Here is a 16,739-nt window from a genome sequence, read left to right as displayed (position 1 = left end):
GGGCTGTGATCAGGGATTTGGGGGCTGTGCTCAAGGTCTGTGCTCGGGGTGCAGGAGCTGTGCTCAGGGTCCATGCTCGGGGTGCAGGAGCTGTGCTCGGGGTCCATGCTCGGGGTGCAGGAGCTGTGCTCGCGGGCTGTGCTCGGGGTCCATGCTCGGGGTGCAGGAGCTGTGCTCGCGGGCTGTGCTCGGGGTCCATGCTCGGGGTGCAGGATCTGTGCTCGGGGTCCATGCTCAGGGTGCAGGAGCTGTGCTCGGGGGCTGTGCTCGGGGTCCATGCTCGGGGTGCAGGAGCTGTGCTCGGGGTCCATGCTCGGGGTGCAGGAGCTGTGCTCGGGGGCTGTGCTCGGGGTCCATGCTTGGGGTGCAGGAGCTGTGCTCGGGGTCCATGCTCGGGGTGCAGGAGCTGTGCTCGGGGCGGCTGCAGCTCACCCTGGGAGCTGGGCAGGGATGCCGGGTGCGCGCGAAACAATGTCCAAAGCTTTCACACAGACAGGGCTGTGCAACAGAGGGGAAACATCAGCTGACGGTCACGGTCAGTCAGACGGTGCCGACAGGAGCCGGCGCTGCCATTGTCTGAAGCGCCAGCTCAGCGGAACCGCGACGCGCCGGCTCTCACCCAGCACAGCCACCGACCCCACAGCATTCTGACCGGCTGGCACCATCACCGCGGCTGCTGCGCCGCGGCCGAACCCTGTGAGGCTGAAGATGGACCGGGCAGAGTAAACTCGCCCTGTCCCGCATCACGGAGCCCAGGGACGAGGCAGGTGCGACCGGGGGTGGCAGATCCCGAACACCCAGACGCGCTGTGACACCAGCGACAGGACGGGGTGCGTGAAGCCACGTGCAGATGCGATGGCACGAGCGCCCTCCCGCCGCCGACCACACGCCAGCGAAGCGCCACGTGCCGTGCAGAACCCGCGGCACAGATCCTGCCCAGCAACGTCCCCGGCCAGACACGGCGGCCCCGCAGGCCTCGGCCCCACCAGCAGGACCAAAGGCAGCCGGATGGCTCTCGAATGTCCCGCTCTGCTCAGACCAGCCGTGCGGCACAGCCGGGGCCTGCGGCAGCGCTGGGGACGGCACCGGCGCGGCACCGCTGGTGCGTGTGGCAGCAGGGACGTCCCAGCGCCGCAGGGGATGCCGTCGGCAGCTCAGCGCTTGGCAGAAAATGACAAGTAAAATCAAACACGAGTGTGCCCAGAGCTCTGCGCGGGCCCCGGGGCTGCGATCACACGTGAGGCAACACAGATGTAGGGAGCTACTGACACACACGCTACGGCTAAGAACACCAGGACAGACAGACAGACACGGACGAAGCACAACCAAGAGCACACAGCTGGCCATGCACGCTGGGGAAATTCACCTGGGGGGCACCTGCATCAGGGGCATGTGCCACAGCTCGAGCCACCAGGGCTGCCCGGGCCCTGGCGCACCTCCTGGATGGGGACAGGGACCCTGCCCTGGCGCACCTCCTGGATGGGGACAGGGACCCTGCCATGGGGCACCTCCTGGATGGGGACAGGGACTCTGCCACTGGTCACCTCCTGGATGGGGACAGGGACCCTGCCACGGGTCACCTCCTGGATGGGGACAGGGACCCTGCCATGCACCCAGGTGACCTGGTGAGTGCACATGAGTCACCAGCCACGGGGTTGCAAAGGGACTCCAGCAGCTCTGGTGACAACTGAGACCAGCTGGGAACATGGCTGAGGAGCTCTGCCAGCAGGGACCCCTCCAGCACAGTCACTGACCAGTCTGGGAGAAGGGGGGGCAGTTTTCTGCACTCCAGTTTCCCTACAGCTGTCTCAGGTTCAAGTTCGTGCCAACAGTGACCTCCCTGGGACACTGTGCGTCACCTGCGCTCGGGGTGGGCGCTGGAGGCAGTGCTGCCCTCCTGGCCCCTTCCAGCCCCCTCCCCGCTGACCCCCACCCCGGGGGGCTGCACGATCTCCGGAGCAGGAGTGGAAGCTGCTGTCCCCTCTGTCTGTGGGACTCTGCTCCAGAAGGTGACCCAGGGACACCCAGGGCTGTGAAGTCACGGCCCTGCGGGGAAGGGGAGCGCTGCGCACCAGCACCATGGGGGGAGCTACTGGGGGTGGAAATGGGATGCTGCGTCCTGGGGGGCAGTGGTCCAACCCCATGGGGCTGGGGGCCCTCCCCACCCCTCCCCACCCTGGCTGGGATCCCTTCTCATAGCACTGGGGTCCCTCCCCATAGTGCTGGAATCCCTTCTCATAGGGCTGGGGTCCCTCCCCATAGCACTGGGGTCCCTCCTCATTGGGCTGGGGTCCCTCCCCATAGTGCTGGGGTCCCTCCTCATTGGGCTGGGGTCCCTCCCCATAGCCCTGGGGTCCCTCCCCATAGCACTGGGGTCTTTCCTCAATGGGCTGGGGTCCCTCCCCATAGCGCTGGGGTCCCTCCCCATAGTGCTGGGGTCCCTCCTCATTGGGCTGGGGTCCCTCCCCATAGCACTGGGGTCTTTCCTCAATGGGCTGGGGTCCCTCCCCATAGCGCTGGGGTCCCTCCCCATGGGGCTGGGGTTCCTCCCCATGGGGCCGAGTCGCTCCAAGGGAGCCTGGCCCTGCAGAGCCCTTGCTGGACGTGCCTGGGCAGCCGTGCCGGGGCACAGGATCTCATCTGGGCCCGGTAAGAATCCCACGGAAGCCCAAGGGAATTTCCTCAGTCGCCACCTAGGAGCATCAGCACACGACAGCACGGCACAGGGACACGGACATGCTACGGGCACAGCGGGCGGGACACGCGCATGCCGGAGCGAGCCCGCTGCCCGCTCTCGGGCTGGGAGCGGGGAGCGGGGCCGCGCGGGCGGGGCCGGGAGGCTGGCTATGGGATGAGAACATGCTCACTTACACAACTCGCCCACCCGCCGGAGGCCAGAGGCGGTTCTAGACAGAGCAGCGCGGACATGCAGATGGAGAGCAGGAAGAGAGGCAATGAGAGAGATGTTAGCTCCGGTCCGGCAGCAACGAGGCGGAGAAGAGTGAACGGGCTTCGTCTGGCGGCACCGCGCGCCTCGGTGGCTCCTGCGCCGTGCGGGGCTGGGGCTCCGGTGGTGTGGGGACGGGGACAGGACAGACCCTGCGGTGTGTGTGGCACAGTGGGGACCGGGACGGGACAGACCCTGCGGTGTACATGGCACAGTGGGGATGGGGACGGGACAGACCCTGCAGTGTACATGGCACAGTGGGGACCGGGATGGGACAGACCCTGCAGTGTGTGTGGCACAGTGGGGACGGGGATGGGACAGACCCTGCGGTGTGTGTGGCACAGTGGGGACGGGGATGGGACAGACTCTGCAGTGTACATGGCACAGTGGGGATGGGGATGGGACAGACCCTGCGGTGTGTGTGGCACAGTGGGGACGGGGATGGGACAGACCCTGCAGTGTACATGGCACAGTGGGGACGGGGATGGAACAGACCCTGCGGTGTGTGTGGCACAGTGGGGACGGGGATGGGACAGACCCTGCAGTGTACATGGCACAGTGGGGATGGGGACGGGACAGACCCTGCAGTGTACATGGCACAGTGGGGATGGGGATGGGACAGACCCTGTGGTGTGTGTGGCACAGTGGGGATGGGGATGGGACAGACCATGCAGTGTACATGGCACAGTGGGGATGGGGACGAGACAGACACTGCAGTGTACATGGCACAGCAGGGACAGGGACGGGACAGACCCTGCAGTGTACATGGCACAGTGGGGACGGGGATGGGACAGACCCTCTGGTGTGCATGGCACAGTGGGGACGGGGATGGGGACCGGTGGCACTGGGAGCAGAAGGTCTCTGGCACCGGGGGTGCTCTGGGCAGCGCTGGGGACAGGGCGATCCCGGGGCAGCGCGGGGACCCGGGGAATGGCCAACACGGGGCTTTGGGGCCGGGGAAGGTCGGGACATCCCACACCAGCCGGAGGACATTTGTGTGTTTACTGAAGGAAATGGGACATTGATAACTGCGTGAATTCAACAGCCAAAGCCTGAAGGATTCCACAGAGCTACTCGTGACAGCTGGGAGGGAGGAGAGGGACAGATGGGGAAGGGACAGGACAGAGATGGGGAAGGGACAGGACAGAGATGGGGAAGGGAGAAGAGGGAGGGGAGGAAACAACATATGCATGAGAAAAATGCCCCACAGCAAGAACAAGAAAGAGCGGCAAATACAGTTCACATGGCTGTGACTTCACCCCATGGCTGTGTTAGGTTTGCGTTCATGGCTCTGAGAGCAACTGCTACAGGTTGTTTTAGGGCCTCGCAAGTGCGTTAGTGTTTCCCAGGGGGGATAATCGCAGTCCCTCTGGTTCGGAGCTTGGCTGAACCCCTCGCTGAGCCCTGAGCTGAGCCCAGGGACTCGTCCTGGGCTGCTGGGGAAAACTCAGCATCCGCTCTGCGGTGAGCAGGGGACGTGTCGCGTCTCCTCGCAGGGACAAGACAGACCCCGCACCGCTGCCCGGGTGCTGGGCTGCTCACTGAGCCTCCTAAACCTCCTAAAACCCCTCGGCTGTGGCTGCTGGGAGAGAGCGAGAGGCCTCGTCTCACCTCGGTGACACAGCCGCCTCCTGCTTGTCCCCCTGGCCGCGCTGCCAGCGCCCTGGCTGTACCGGGCTCCAGCAACGGCTGCGTTTGGCACAGGGCGACAAACACCAAGTGGTCGCTGCTTCCATTCAGGGTTTGATCCCTTTTCTGCAGGCAGAATGGGCAGGGCCGGCCGGGAGCCGTGCAGAGCCCGTGCCTGTCCCAGGCCGCCGTGCTGCTCACAGCGGGGTCTGCTGCCTGTGCGGGGCGGTGGGACGTGCCACCAGGATCCGCTGGGCCACCCGCAGCGGGTCCAGCCCAGACGGACCTGTGCCAGGGCCCAGGACAGACCGAGCTGTGCCAGGGTCCAGCACAGAACGAGCTGTGCCAGGATCCAGCGCAGACCGAGCTGTGCCAGGGTCCGGCGCAGACCGAGCTGTACCAGGGTCCAGCCCAGATGGAGCTGTGCCAGGGTCCAGCGCAGACCGAGCTGTGCCAGGGTCCAGCACAGACCGAGCTGTACCAGGGTCCAGCGCAGACCGAGCTGTGCCAGGGTCCGGCGCAGACCGAGCTGTGCCAGGGTCCAGCGCAGACCGAGCTGTGCCAGGGTCCAGCATAGACCGAGCTGGGCCAGGGTCCAGCGCAGACCGAGCTGTGCCAGGGTCCGGCGCAGACCGAGCTGTGCCAGGGTCCAGCGCAGACCGAGCTGTGCCAGGTCCAGCTGGCACTGCTCAGCTCACGGCCAGAGGGACGCGGTTACCCCCAGGGAATGCAGCACTGCCTGGGCTGTGCCCCCGCGGTGTCACGGTGACCAACCCGCGGTGCTGGAGGAGTGATGTAGAAGAGCAAGAGGACTCCTGAACGCACCGCGGACACTCTCCCTCTTATGCTTCTCCATAAGGGGTCCTGAGCTCCAGCTGCGGCTTTTCTTGGGCAGCTCACCGCTGGAGCAGTGACCAGTGACCAGCCTGGAGCCTCCCAGCCGCCAGCGCCCGCCGGCCTGGAGCGGGAGACCCAGGAGCAACCGGCTGTCTGCAGGGGTCTGGGGGCACAGCATTGCAGACCTAAGAGCTGCTTATGCCTTAACTACTCCCACTGCAGCGAGCCTGCTTTGTACCCCTCTGACCTTCGCAGGAAGAGGAAATTTAGCGCTGGTATCCACAGGACACCTCTGTCTCCTGTGCTGGCCCTGGGTGCCCCAGGCTCTTGCTGCAGAGCGAGTGGAACCAGCGGCCCCGCAGACCTCCCGAGGTCCCGCCGGCCACACGCTGCTCCATCTCCTGCTTGCTGACACAAGAACTGGAATTTGAAAGGGTCCCTCTGTATTTCTCTGTACAAGGGGAAAAGCCCTTTTTCTGGGACTTCCACTGGTAGTTTGCTGAAGCTCCGAAAGGAACAGGCCCTCCAGCTCTCCTCCTGCACCCGGGATCAAACCCTGGCACCGCGGGCCCTGCCCCAAGCTGAACCCTCGGGCTCCGCTCCTCCTCTCTCGGCCGCTCCGGCGCCGGCGCAGCGCCGGTGGGAGCCGGGGCTCTCCCCGCCGTCCGACAGCCCCTCACTGCCCTTCCCACGTCTCGCTCTGGACAAGCATGAGGCAGAGTCACCGACTGCTCTTCTACTCACGGGCGGGATGCGCGGATGAGCTGTGATTAGTAGATGTTAGTGACCAGATGAGGCGAAGCAGCTGTGCTTGCTGTGACATGGACACATGCTGGGACTCGCCACCCGCAGCGCCCCTGTCTCCTTGTAGGCAATGCACACCAGTGTCAAAACCAGACCCGCGGCGGGGGCACCGCGCTGGTGCTGGCTCCTGGCCCCTCCGGCCCGGGGAGCGTTTCCTGCCGTGGGTGTGCTCCCAATTCCTCATTTCCACGGCAGCCCCAGGACTCCTGCTCCTGGCAACACTCAGCCTCCTCCAGCCTGTCTCTGAGCAGCCCTCGTTCGGCTCCCGCGCCGGCGGCAGAGCCACGTCTACGTGGACAAGCTGCGGCGGCGGCCCGGGCCCAGGGGAGCCCCGTCCTGGCGTCCTGCGGCAGCGCTGGGACAACGCCACGGCAACCAGGAGCATCCTCGGCAGGCTGAGCTGCCTCCACAGCGGGGGGGTGCGGGGGGCGGGTTCAGTTCCCCACACAGGTGCATTAAGCATCCCCGAGTCCGGCTGCGGGGGAGGATGCAGAGCTGCCAGTCTCCCGCAGCTTTGCCGTCCCCTTCGGTGGGTGCTGGGGGGACCGGGGGGAGTTTAGGGGGACTTTGTGGCCCCTGGCAGCCTGGGCATGGGACGCTCTGCTCGGTGTCACCAAAGGACCAGCTGTCACCGGCCGAGGGGCTCCAGCCTGTCTGGGGGCCTGCGGCTGGGCTGGGGCCACCCCTGTCACCAGCGCCCTCCCGCGTGGCCCCAGCGCCCCGGGCAGTGCCAGCCCTCCCATCGCCCTCCAGACAGGTCCCTGGCGCTGGAAAGCAAGCTCAGCTCCGCTTTGGGTGCGACTTCAGGCACCGTGAAGAGACAAGAAGCCTACAAGGAAACAGGGGCTTGTGTGTGCAGCGGCTGGAAGCTTGTGCCAGAAATGTTACACCATTAACTGAAACAGAATTAATTGATGAGTTTATATAGAAAGAGGTAGCTTTACCCTAGGAGCTAAATGCCTAAAGGGCTTATTTTTCTTCTGTCTCTCTTTCAGATCTGTAGAAATACAAAGCAGTTGTGGGTTTCCAGAACAGCACCTGAAAAACTTCGTTTTGCATCTAAAATTCTGCTTCGCGTGACACAGTTGGCATGTTCGGCTGTTGCTTAAAGATAAACAAACAAGCAAACAAACAAACAAACACGCTTTGCACGGCACCCCCTAACCCCGTTCTTGGTCGTGTCTGCGGGAGCCCCGGCTGGAACCGCGCAGGCCGCCCGGTGCCGAGTGCCCCGAGCTCCGTGGTGTTTGGGGCGCACGCGTGGCCCGGCAGCAGGGCTGGGAGGCTGAGACTGCAGCGCGCCCGTGCGCAGTGAGGGGGACACGGTCCGCTGAGGCGGGGGGGCCACGGCCAGGCACAGGACGAGGGGACACAGACAAGACAGCACCTCGACACAGGGCTGGACGTTGCACACTGAACGTGAGTCACCCCGAAGCGCGTGAGCTCAGCCCCGGCGCTAACGCATGGCTGGCTCTGACCCACTGGTCGCTAATCAGAAACCAAGACCTCGCGCTCATTAGCGTCAGCTTTATTGTGGGAATGGCTGGCACAGGCTGGGTCCGTGCCGGGGCTGGGCAGCGGCTCTGGGCCGCGGGTCCTCGCACTGCTCCTGCTCGGGGAAGGATGCTCAGCACCTGCTCGCGAGCTCCGGCCGGGGCTGGGCCGGGCTGGCTGGTCAGCTCCTGCAGCTCAAAGGCTGCGCTGGGCCTCGGATCTTCGAGGATCCCACTGGTGTCAACCACGGAACGGCCAGGGAGCTCCGCCGCAGCACGGGTCCTTCCCCAGCTCTAGGGTCAGCGCTTACGAGGCAGTACGAGCGGAAGGTGCCACTCTGCTGTCACTGTCACTGCCCAGCTCCGGCGTCTCGGTGCGGGCTGTGCAGAGGCTGTATCTCAGCACACGGGGAGCAGAACCTCCCGGGACAGCCCTGACAGTGTCACGGGCCCGAGCAGTGGGCAGGATACAATGATCATTGTCTCTGCTGATCGCCTTAACTCTGACCTTCTGGTCCCATTCTCAGGATTTCTTGGCCTCTTTCTCAGTCCCTCTTGTCCAAGTCCTGCTCTGGAAGGCTCTGGGGAGGAGGAGATGGCCAGAGCCAGCCTGGAGACAGTGCTTTGTGTCTTTTGTCCCTGGGGTCCCGGGCAGGACCCCCACAGGCGTCTGCAAGAGCAACGCCCCCGGGTGGCTCCAGAGCCACCACGTGCACAGGGAGGCTCCCGGCTCCCAGCGGAGCTGCTGTAACTCACCACTTCATGGGCTGGAAAGAAACTGCAGCAAGGAAACCTGCCATGGTCTGCAAGGCGCTCGCCCGCGCCAGCGGCTTCCGCAGGGCCCGGAAGGGCACCGGAGCCTGGGGACACTCTGCCAGGGCATGGAGCATGGGGACACTGTGCCAGGGCACCAGAGCTCAGGGACACTCTGCCAGGACACCAGAGCTCAGGGACACTCTGCCAGGGTATGAAGCTTGGGGACACTGTGCCAGGACACCAGAGCTCAGGGACACTCTGCCAGGGTATGGAGCTCAGGGACACTGTGCCAGGACACCAGAGCTCAGGGACACTCTGCCAGGGTATGGAGCTCAGGGACACTGTGCCAGGACACCAGAGCTCAGGGACACTCTGCCAGGGTATGGAGCTCAGGGACACTGTGCCAGGACACCAGAGCTCAGGGACACTCTGCCAGGGTATGAAGCTTGGGGACACTGTGCCAGGACACCAGAGCCTGGGGACGATCTGTCAGGGCATGAAGCTTGGGGACACTCTGCCAGGACACTGGAGCTCAGGGACACTCTGCCAGGGTATGGAGCTTGGGGACACTCTTCCAGGGTATCCAGCTTGGGGACACTCTGCCAGGGTATCCAGCTCAGGGACACTCTGCCAGGACACTGGAGCTTGGGGACACTCTGCCAGGGTATGGCGCTTGGGGACACTGTGCCAGGACACCGGAGCCTGGGAACACTCTACCAGGACACTGCATTGTCCGCAGCTCCCAGGGGACTCAGGACACCCCGAGGTCGGAGCTCTGGTTTGGCTCCCGGCCGTTTCTAAGAGCTGCGGGAAGGGCCGCGGCACCACCAGGCACAGCCCGTCGGTGCCGCCGGTGCGGGGGCTGAGGGCTCTGGGGCAGCATCGCCCGGGCTCTCGGGACGCCTGGCCAGGGGTGCAGGACCCGCCACCCCCGCGGGCCACCCAGGGCCACCCTGCAGCCGCGGTCACCGCGTCGGCACCGTCCCGCGCCCCGGCAGCACCGCAGTGTCTGGGCAGGTTTAGGTGATACTGTCGCTCTCAGGACAGGCCCAGGGAATGGAAAATTTGTCCTGAAATGGGTCATCTAAGCTTATCTAACTGCTCTTTCCATTATTTTCTCAATTTACAGCAATTTCATAAAAGAGAGACATTTTCTGAGTGAAGGAGAGTAGCTGACATCATTAAATATTCTATTTACAGCTGACTTGCTGGGAAATATTTCAAGTCTTTGACATAACCGGGAGCACACCGATCTCAGAGATGAAAGGCCAGGATTCAGAGCGGGGACCCAGAACACTAACTGCAGGACAGGGGGACGTGCCAGCACGGGGCGGCACCGTGGGCACGGCCAGGAGGACCCACCGGGCTGCCCAGCAGAGGAGGATGGGGCTCCCGAGGGGACACACGGCTCCCTGCAGGGGGACACACGGGGCTCTGCAGGGGGGACACACGGCTCCCTGCAGGGGGACACGCGGGGGCTTCCGAGGGGACACACGGCTCCCTGCAGGGGGACACACGGCTCCCTGCAGGGGGACACGCGGGGGCTCCTGAGGGGACACACGGCTCCCTGCAGGGGGACACGCGGGGGCTCTGCAGGGGGGACATACAGCGGGGGTCCCTGCAGGGGGACACGCGGGGGCTCCTGAGGGGACACACGGCTCCCTTCAGGGGGACACGCGCGGGCTCTGCAGAGGGGACACACAACTCCCTGCGGGGGGACACGTGGGGGCTCTGCAGGGGGGACACACGGCTCCCTGCAGAGGGACAGGCGGGGGCTCCCGAGGGGACACACGGCTCCCTGCAGGGGGACACGCAGGGGCTCTGTAGGGGGACACACAGCTCCCTGCAGGGGGACACGCGGGGGCTCCCGAGGGGACACACGGCTCCCTTCAGGGGGACATGCGGGGGCTCTGCAGGGGTGACATACAGGGGGGTCCCTGCAGGGGTGACACATAGAATCCCTGCGGAGGTGATACATGGGGTCTCTGCAGAGGTGATACATGGGGTCCCTGCAGAAGTGACACATGGGGTCCCTGCAGGGGTGACATACAGGGAGTGTCCCTGCAGAGGTGACATACAGGGTGCCTACAGGGGTGACATATGGGGGTGGGTCCCTGCAGGGGTGACATACGGGGTCCCCGCAGAGGTGACATATGGGGAGGTCCCTGCAGAAGTGACATACGGGCTGCCTACAGTGGTGACATGCAGCGGGATCATGTCACCGGGCAGGAGCTCAGGCAGGGGCTGCTGCTCCCAGAGGGACGGGGCGAGGGGTGCCAGTGGCAGCACGGGGACCAAGGGGACATGCTGGTGGTCCTGGGGCCAGAGCCCAGGCCGGGGCTGGCAGGGACACGCAGAGCCCGTGCTGCTCGGGAGCGTGACGGTCACCACTCCAGCGTGGCAGAGGGGACCGGTGCCACCGCCGGCTGGGAGGGACAGTGAACTCGGGTGACTGCCAGAGAAAGAGGCTCCTGGTGTCCCAGTCGCTCTGCTGTGAGCTGCCGGCTCTCCTGGGCTCACGCTGGGGCCGAGGATCCGCTGCTCGGCAGAGACGCCTCTGAGCCAGCAGCCACCCCGGCACGGGGACGCGTGTCCCCCGGGACACGGCAGCTGTGAGAGCCGGGGGGACGGCCGCACCCCCAGCCTGGAGCCACGGGTGACGCCCTGGCTGCGCCCGGCCAGATCGCCCTGAGGTCACCAGAGTGGCCTGTGCCGGGAACGTGCCGAGCTCTGCCCTGGCCAATGCGGCCAGTGCTGCTGGCACCTCTCTAGGGGCTGTGACAGAGCAGCTGGTGACAGCAGGGACTGTGACAGCAGCCGGTGACGGCCTGGTGCGGCAGGGACTGTGACAGCAGCCGGTGACGGCCCGGTGCGGCAGGGATTGTGACAGCAGCCGGTGATGGCCCGGTGCGGCAGGGACTGTGACAGCAGCCGGTGACGGCCCGGTGCGGCAGGGACTGTGACAGCAGCCGGTGACAGCCCGGTGCGGCAGGGATTGTGACAGCAGCCGGTGACGGCCCGGTGCGGCAGGGACTGTGACAGCAGCCGGTGACAGCCCGGTGCGGCAGGGACTGCCCGGGGCTGGGACGCTCAGCCTGACAACACGTGGAGCTCCTCGGCAATGAGAAGCACCAGAGGAACACACATCGGTGTTAACCGTGCGGGAGCAAACGTGTACAGGTGAAACCCAGCACTCAGCACAGCGGCTTCACGGGAGCATCGAGACAGGAGGAACACGGAACAACAGGAGGGCAGGTTGAGGGGAAAAAGCAACAGTGCGAGCTCACACGTGTGCGGGGGTCGAGAGGAGCCACAACAAATCGCACGCCCGCCCGGAAGCGCGTCCCGGCATCGCCTCTCCCCGCGGCTACGTCCTGACGTCTCGGAGACACCCTCGAAGCACGCGCGGCTCGCCGGCACAGCTCCGCTCCGCTCGCGCACCCCCGGCCCGGCCCGGCCAGACACCGGCGTCTTACCGTGCTGCGACCACCGGCGACTTCTTCCCGGGGTCTAGGGTGGACCCGGCCGGTTCCTCCCCCAGTGATCGAGTATCCTTGTTCAGCTGCTGTAGTCGGGAACTTAGCTCACTGATCACAGTTGGCTTGTCATCGTCAGCCCCATGGATCGGCCTGCTCTCCATGGGGTCCCCCCATAGCTTGGACCTTCTCTGAAAGAGGTAGCGTGGCCGGCCGATGCTGGCTGATGCCAGCGTGGCCGCATGTTGCTGGGAGATGAGCTCGCTGTCCGAAGACTGCTTCAAAAGTGGGTCCCTGAAAGTAACTGGCCCCTTGCTGAGCTGGGACTTGAGTTTTGGCTTTGGAGGCACTGGTGGCTTCTCGAGTATAAAAGTTTGTCCATCCGCAAAGGAAGTGTATGTGTCAGTAGGCTCCCCGCTTTCTGAGGACAACGTGGACATGCTGGAGACCGTCGAGATGGTGCTTGTGGTCTCCAGGTGATGGTCACTTGAACTTCTGGTGTCCACCTCTTCCACTCCCGAGTCTGCAGCAGACTCCGGGGCGACGGGGGCATCAGAGGGCTTCCCTGAGGGTGTTCCGCCAGTGGTAGAAGGTGCTACTGCTGCCGCTGGTATGGATGGCGTGCTGGGCGTAGCCAGGTGGCTGACCGGTGTGCCGGGGGTGGTGACCAGGACCCCGTTCGCAAACTCATCTGGTGGAGGCACCAGCCCTATCTTGGCCAGCTCCTCCCTGGTCTCCTCGTCGCTCGAGGACAGCTGGGCCGGCGGGAGGGTCACCGTGTAGGGCTCCACTTCCTCCTCCGAGCTGCCCTGGCCCAGCGTCTTGTCGGAGGCCGGGCTGGCCGGGGCCTTTCCCACAGGGCTGGGCTGGGGCTCTGCCGGGGGCGACTCGGCCGGCTCTGCGCATGCTTCGGGGACAGCCGCTTGCTCCTCCTTCATCTCCAGTCCTATCTCGTCTTGGCCGTTGCTTGTAGCATGAACCATGATGAGGCCAGCGGTCTTCTGCTGCGATGTGTCCACTATGCTAATAATCATGGACTTCTTGTCTTCTTGTTTCTTCTCCTCCTTCCCGGGTGTTTCTGCTCGTGCCTCGGTCTCTTTTCTCAGCGTGGACGGAGTCCCCCACTGGCTCTTGGCAGGGGCCAAAGTCCCAGAGTCCGTCCCGATGGCCCCTTTGCCTCCGGGTGAGTAGGCAGGGGACACCAAGCTCTCCAGCTCCCCCCTCTCGGGTTCTTTGGTTTGGATGTCCACGAACAGGGGTGCTGCTCTGTCGGAGTCCGGGCTGTGGATGGGGGTGGGCGACCGGGATGGGACTTGCGTGGACAGGGCCCGTTCCCTTGCGGCCAGCGCAAGCGCCAGTGGAGAGTTCGGATCCAGGGGCTTGCCCGTCAGGGGGTGGATGAACGTCGAGGAGGAGCTGCTGATTAATGGCTTTAAAGCTGAGACGGGGGAAGGCAGTAGTACATCTCGGCTTCCTAACAACCGCTCGTCGATGGACCTGGACTGCTGCAAGGACGGCATGTCGCTGCTGGGGGGCGTCCCTTCGATGGCCCCGACCGAGAGGAAGACAGTGGATTTCCGCCTCTCATCCAGGCGACGGTCTCGGTCCTTCATGACTCCGGCGATGGCAGTGGCGAAGGGGATGCCCGTGGCTTCGACCTGAGCGATGCCGGCGTGGTGCTGGTACTCCACCCCGCTCAGGCGATGGCTCCGGCGCGTGGGAGAGGGCTCTCTGGTGAAGCCGCCGCTGATGGACAGAGCCGCTCTCTCCTGCGCGTCCTCCACCTGCAGCTGCTTCACCAGGGGACTCTTCTTCCTCTGGGGCTTGGTGGGGGCAAACAGGCTGACGTTGAACTGCCCCATGTTGGCGTAAGGGTTGTCGATCACTCTCCCCTTCCTCTTCAGCTTCTCGGGAGGGGTCGCGGAGGGGCCAGGCCGGGGGATCTCCGTTGGTTCCACGGGGAGATGGGAGGAGTCCTGCAGGATGATCATGGATCGCGCCCTCTTCTGCCGTTCCGGGTAAGGGATGGAGGTCCTCGCCTGGTCGTACACCTCAGCCGCGCTGATGACCTGCGGGAGCCCGTGCAGCTTAGCCTCCAGGCCTGGCTTAAAGCTCGACCTTATGGTATCATAAGCTCTTCCTGGGGGCGGAGGTGGCGAGAAGGATGGAGGGGGGCCTGTGTCAAAGTAATATGGAGAAGGAGGCGGGGGTGGGGCTGTCTGAGGCGGGGGTGGAATCCCATGTCCTTCCCTGACAGTGTCTTGCATCGATGTGCTCCGGGGAAACTTCCCGTCCAGTAACGAGGCAGCAAGTTTCTCGTCTTCACCTGGAACACAAGGAAAGCGGTGGAGTCAGGGAGGATGGCTCGAGAGGGCCCAGAGCGCGACAGTCGGCACAAACCAGATCTATGACATCCCTCTGTCCCCGCCCCACTGTCCTTCCGCAGCGACCTCCGGCCGCATCTCCCGTTTCCCTGGCGCAAGCGTCTGCAGTTTGGCACGGAAGGGCGGCCGCAGACCCTCACAAAGTCTGACGCCAGTTTAAATCGGTCGGACGGCGGTGCCCGAGGCTTCCCAGCCCGGCTGAGCGCCCTGCAGCCCGCGGCAGCGCCGCCGGAGCCAGCACCCGGACCGCCGGCAGCCCCGAGCGCAACCCGCCGTGCCACGCGCGGCTCACGTGCTTCTGTCACCCTGTCCCCGAGGGTTCTCCTGTCACCCCGTCCCCGAGGGTGACATGTGCTCCATGTGCCAGACAGAACGCAGAAGCTGCGTCTGGCACAGACTTAAGCGGCATGTTTCAAGGATCACAAGTACCCAAGGAAGCCGCATTCTGTCATTCTGACTGTTCACTTACTACCTGCGTGCACAGTGAGAGCTTTTTCAGGCACTTGGAATAGTGAAAAAGTATGAGAGTCTTGCTAAGTGAAACAATAGGAGGAGAATACCATTAATACAGCAAGTACCGTGCAAGCCCTTGCATGGCTGCACGTTAACCAGCCGAGCCCCACGGCCCCGCTCTGCTCCGCTCCCACGTCCCCTGCTCTCCAGCCCCAGTTCGGCTCTTGTCACGGCTGCAATTGGCAGAGCACTGGCGATGGCAGCCAGCTCGGCCCGGCACCGCCGCACCGGCACCGCCGCACCCCCACCACCCGCTCGCGTGGCACCAAAGCTTTTCTGTCATGTCCACCAGCATCCAAAGTGCTTTGGCAAGGGCGCCCTGTGTTACGTTAGCAATCGTACCAGCTGCAGAGTCTGCTGGGGAAAAGGGAACATTTTGGCCATTGAGCAGCGAACGTGGCGTCTCAGCGCGCGGATCAGCCTGTCGCTGTGTGCAAAGCTGCGCTGTTTCTGCTGAACACCGTTTGGGGAGTTTTAGTACCGAGGCAGCACAATGAACTGGAAGCACAAAACAAGTTCAAAGAGCCCAGACAAAGCCGCGGAGGATGCGCTTTTTGTGGGCACAGAAACCGCTGAACTGAGGACAGGAGCTGCCTGGGTGAGTTTTCAGCAGAAACACCACGTCCCTGTCCTGTTTTCACTCTTCCCCGGGCATCTGCCGAAGAGCAACGCTTGCGGGAGGATCCTGCCCTACATGGAGCCACGGTTTGATCAGTACATTTCACGTTCTGAAGAGCAGGAAGATCCAAAACACCAGCCATGCCTTTATGCTTATTTCTGCTCCCACCTGGGAATGGCCAAGAGTGGAAACAAGGCAATTTGTGCAGCACTGGGCTCTGCGAGCGTGCCCGGATTGTTCCAGAACACGCTCTGGTCTCTGCAGGGCTCAGGGCTGCGCTGAGCGCCCTGCCGCGGGTACTACGTGTCCAGCCAGAGCTATTTCAGGAATAAACTGGGAAGCTGGTTCGTCTTTCTCCAATGTCCTGATCTGCAAAGAGCGGCCTGGCCAGTTGGCTGCCAGCCCGGGGGATGCTGGCCCCGGAGCCACCGGCTCGATGAGCATGGGCTGCACTGCGACCAGCACGGCTGGTGGCAGCCAGCCCAGGGGGACGCTGGCCCCGGAGCCACCGGCTCGATGAGCGTGGGCTGTGCTGTGACCAGCACGGCTGGTGGCCGCCAGTCCAGGGGGACGCTGGCCCCGGAGCCAGCGGCTCGGTGAGCATAGGCTGCACTGCAACCAGCACGGCTGGTGGCCGCCAGCCCAGACAGGACACTGGCCCCGGAGCCACCGGGTTGGTGAGTGTGGGCTGTGCTGTGACCAGCATGGCTGGTGGCCGCCAGCCCAGGGGGACGCTGGCCCCGGAGCCAGAGGCTCGGTGAGCGCAGGCTGCACTGTGACCAGTGTGCCTGGTGGCCCCGTCCCACCTGTGCTCATGATCCCTGCTGGGAACATCCTTTAACATGTTAAAAGCGAAGTATTTCAAGTGAAGGGGACAACCAGACAGTCTAAATGTATCCCTGGTGTGGGTATTAGTTTTTGGTGTATTTTACACACCTGCTTCTACAATTCCTCATCTCATCCTCTCTGCTCCCACTTGCTATTTTTCTCTGCCATAAGCACCTCTCTCCTCCTCCACTTTTTTTCTCACGCGAGGAGGGGAGCGCTATGGAAAGTGACACCTGAAGCCCCAGCGGGCTCCAGGACCAGCTGGACATCTCCAGAGGACCCGGCCAGGCCGGAGGAACGGGCTGGCACGAGCCCCGGGAGTCCAGCGAGGTCCAGAAGATAAGGGCAGGCTTGTCCAACAACAGGGACAGGACAAGGGGCAATGGGTGCAAACTGCAACACAGGAGGTTCACTTGAGTATGAGAAGCAACTTGTTGGGGTGAGGGTGTCAGA

At 64.1% G+C, this 16,739-nt stretch overlaps 1 protein-coding gene across 1 annotated transcript in view; it reads right to left on the bottom strand.

Annotated features, from left to right (window-relative positions):
- Positions 1-16,739, bottom strand: part of SHANK3 (SH3 and multiple ankyrin repeat domains 3) — a gene marked incomplete at both ends in the record, with an annotated part of 330,722 nt that overhangs the window by 14,943 nt on the left and 299,040 nt on the right. The window contains one exon of the mRNA XM_080358124.1: positions 11,943-14,268. Coding sequence (XP_080214250.1) covers positions 11,943-14,268 — 2,326 coding nt within the window. The remainder of the gene's footprint in view (positions 1-11,942; positions 14,269-16,739) is intronic.

Source organism: Nesoenas mayeri (genome assembly GCF_963082525.1).
Source record: "Nesoenas mayeri genome assembly, chromosome: 1".
Taxonomy (NCBI): domain Eukaryota; kingdom Metazoa; phylum Chordata; class Aves; order Columbiformes; family Columbidae; genus Nesoenas; species Nesoenas mayeri.
The sequence above is the reverse complement of the archived record's forward strand: the minus strand, read 5'-3'. Positions and strand labels throughout refer to the sequence as shown.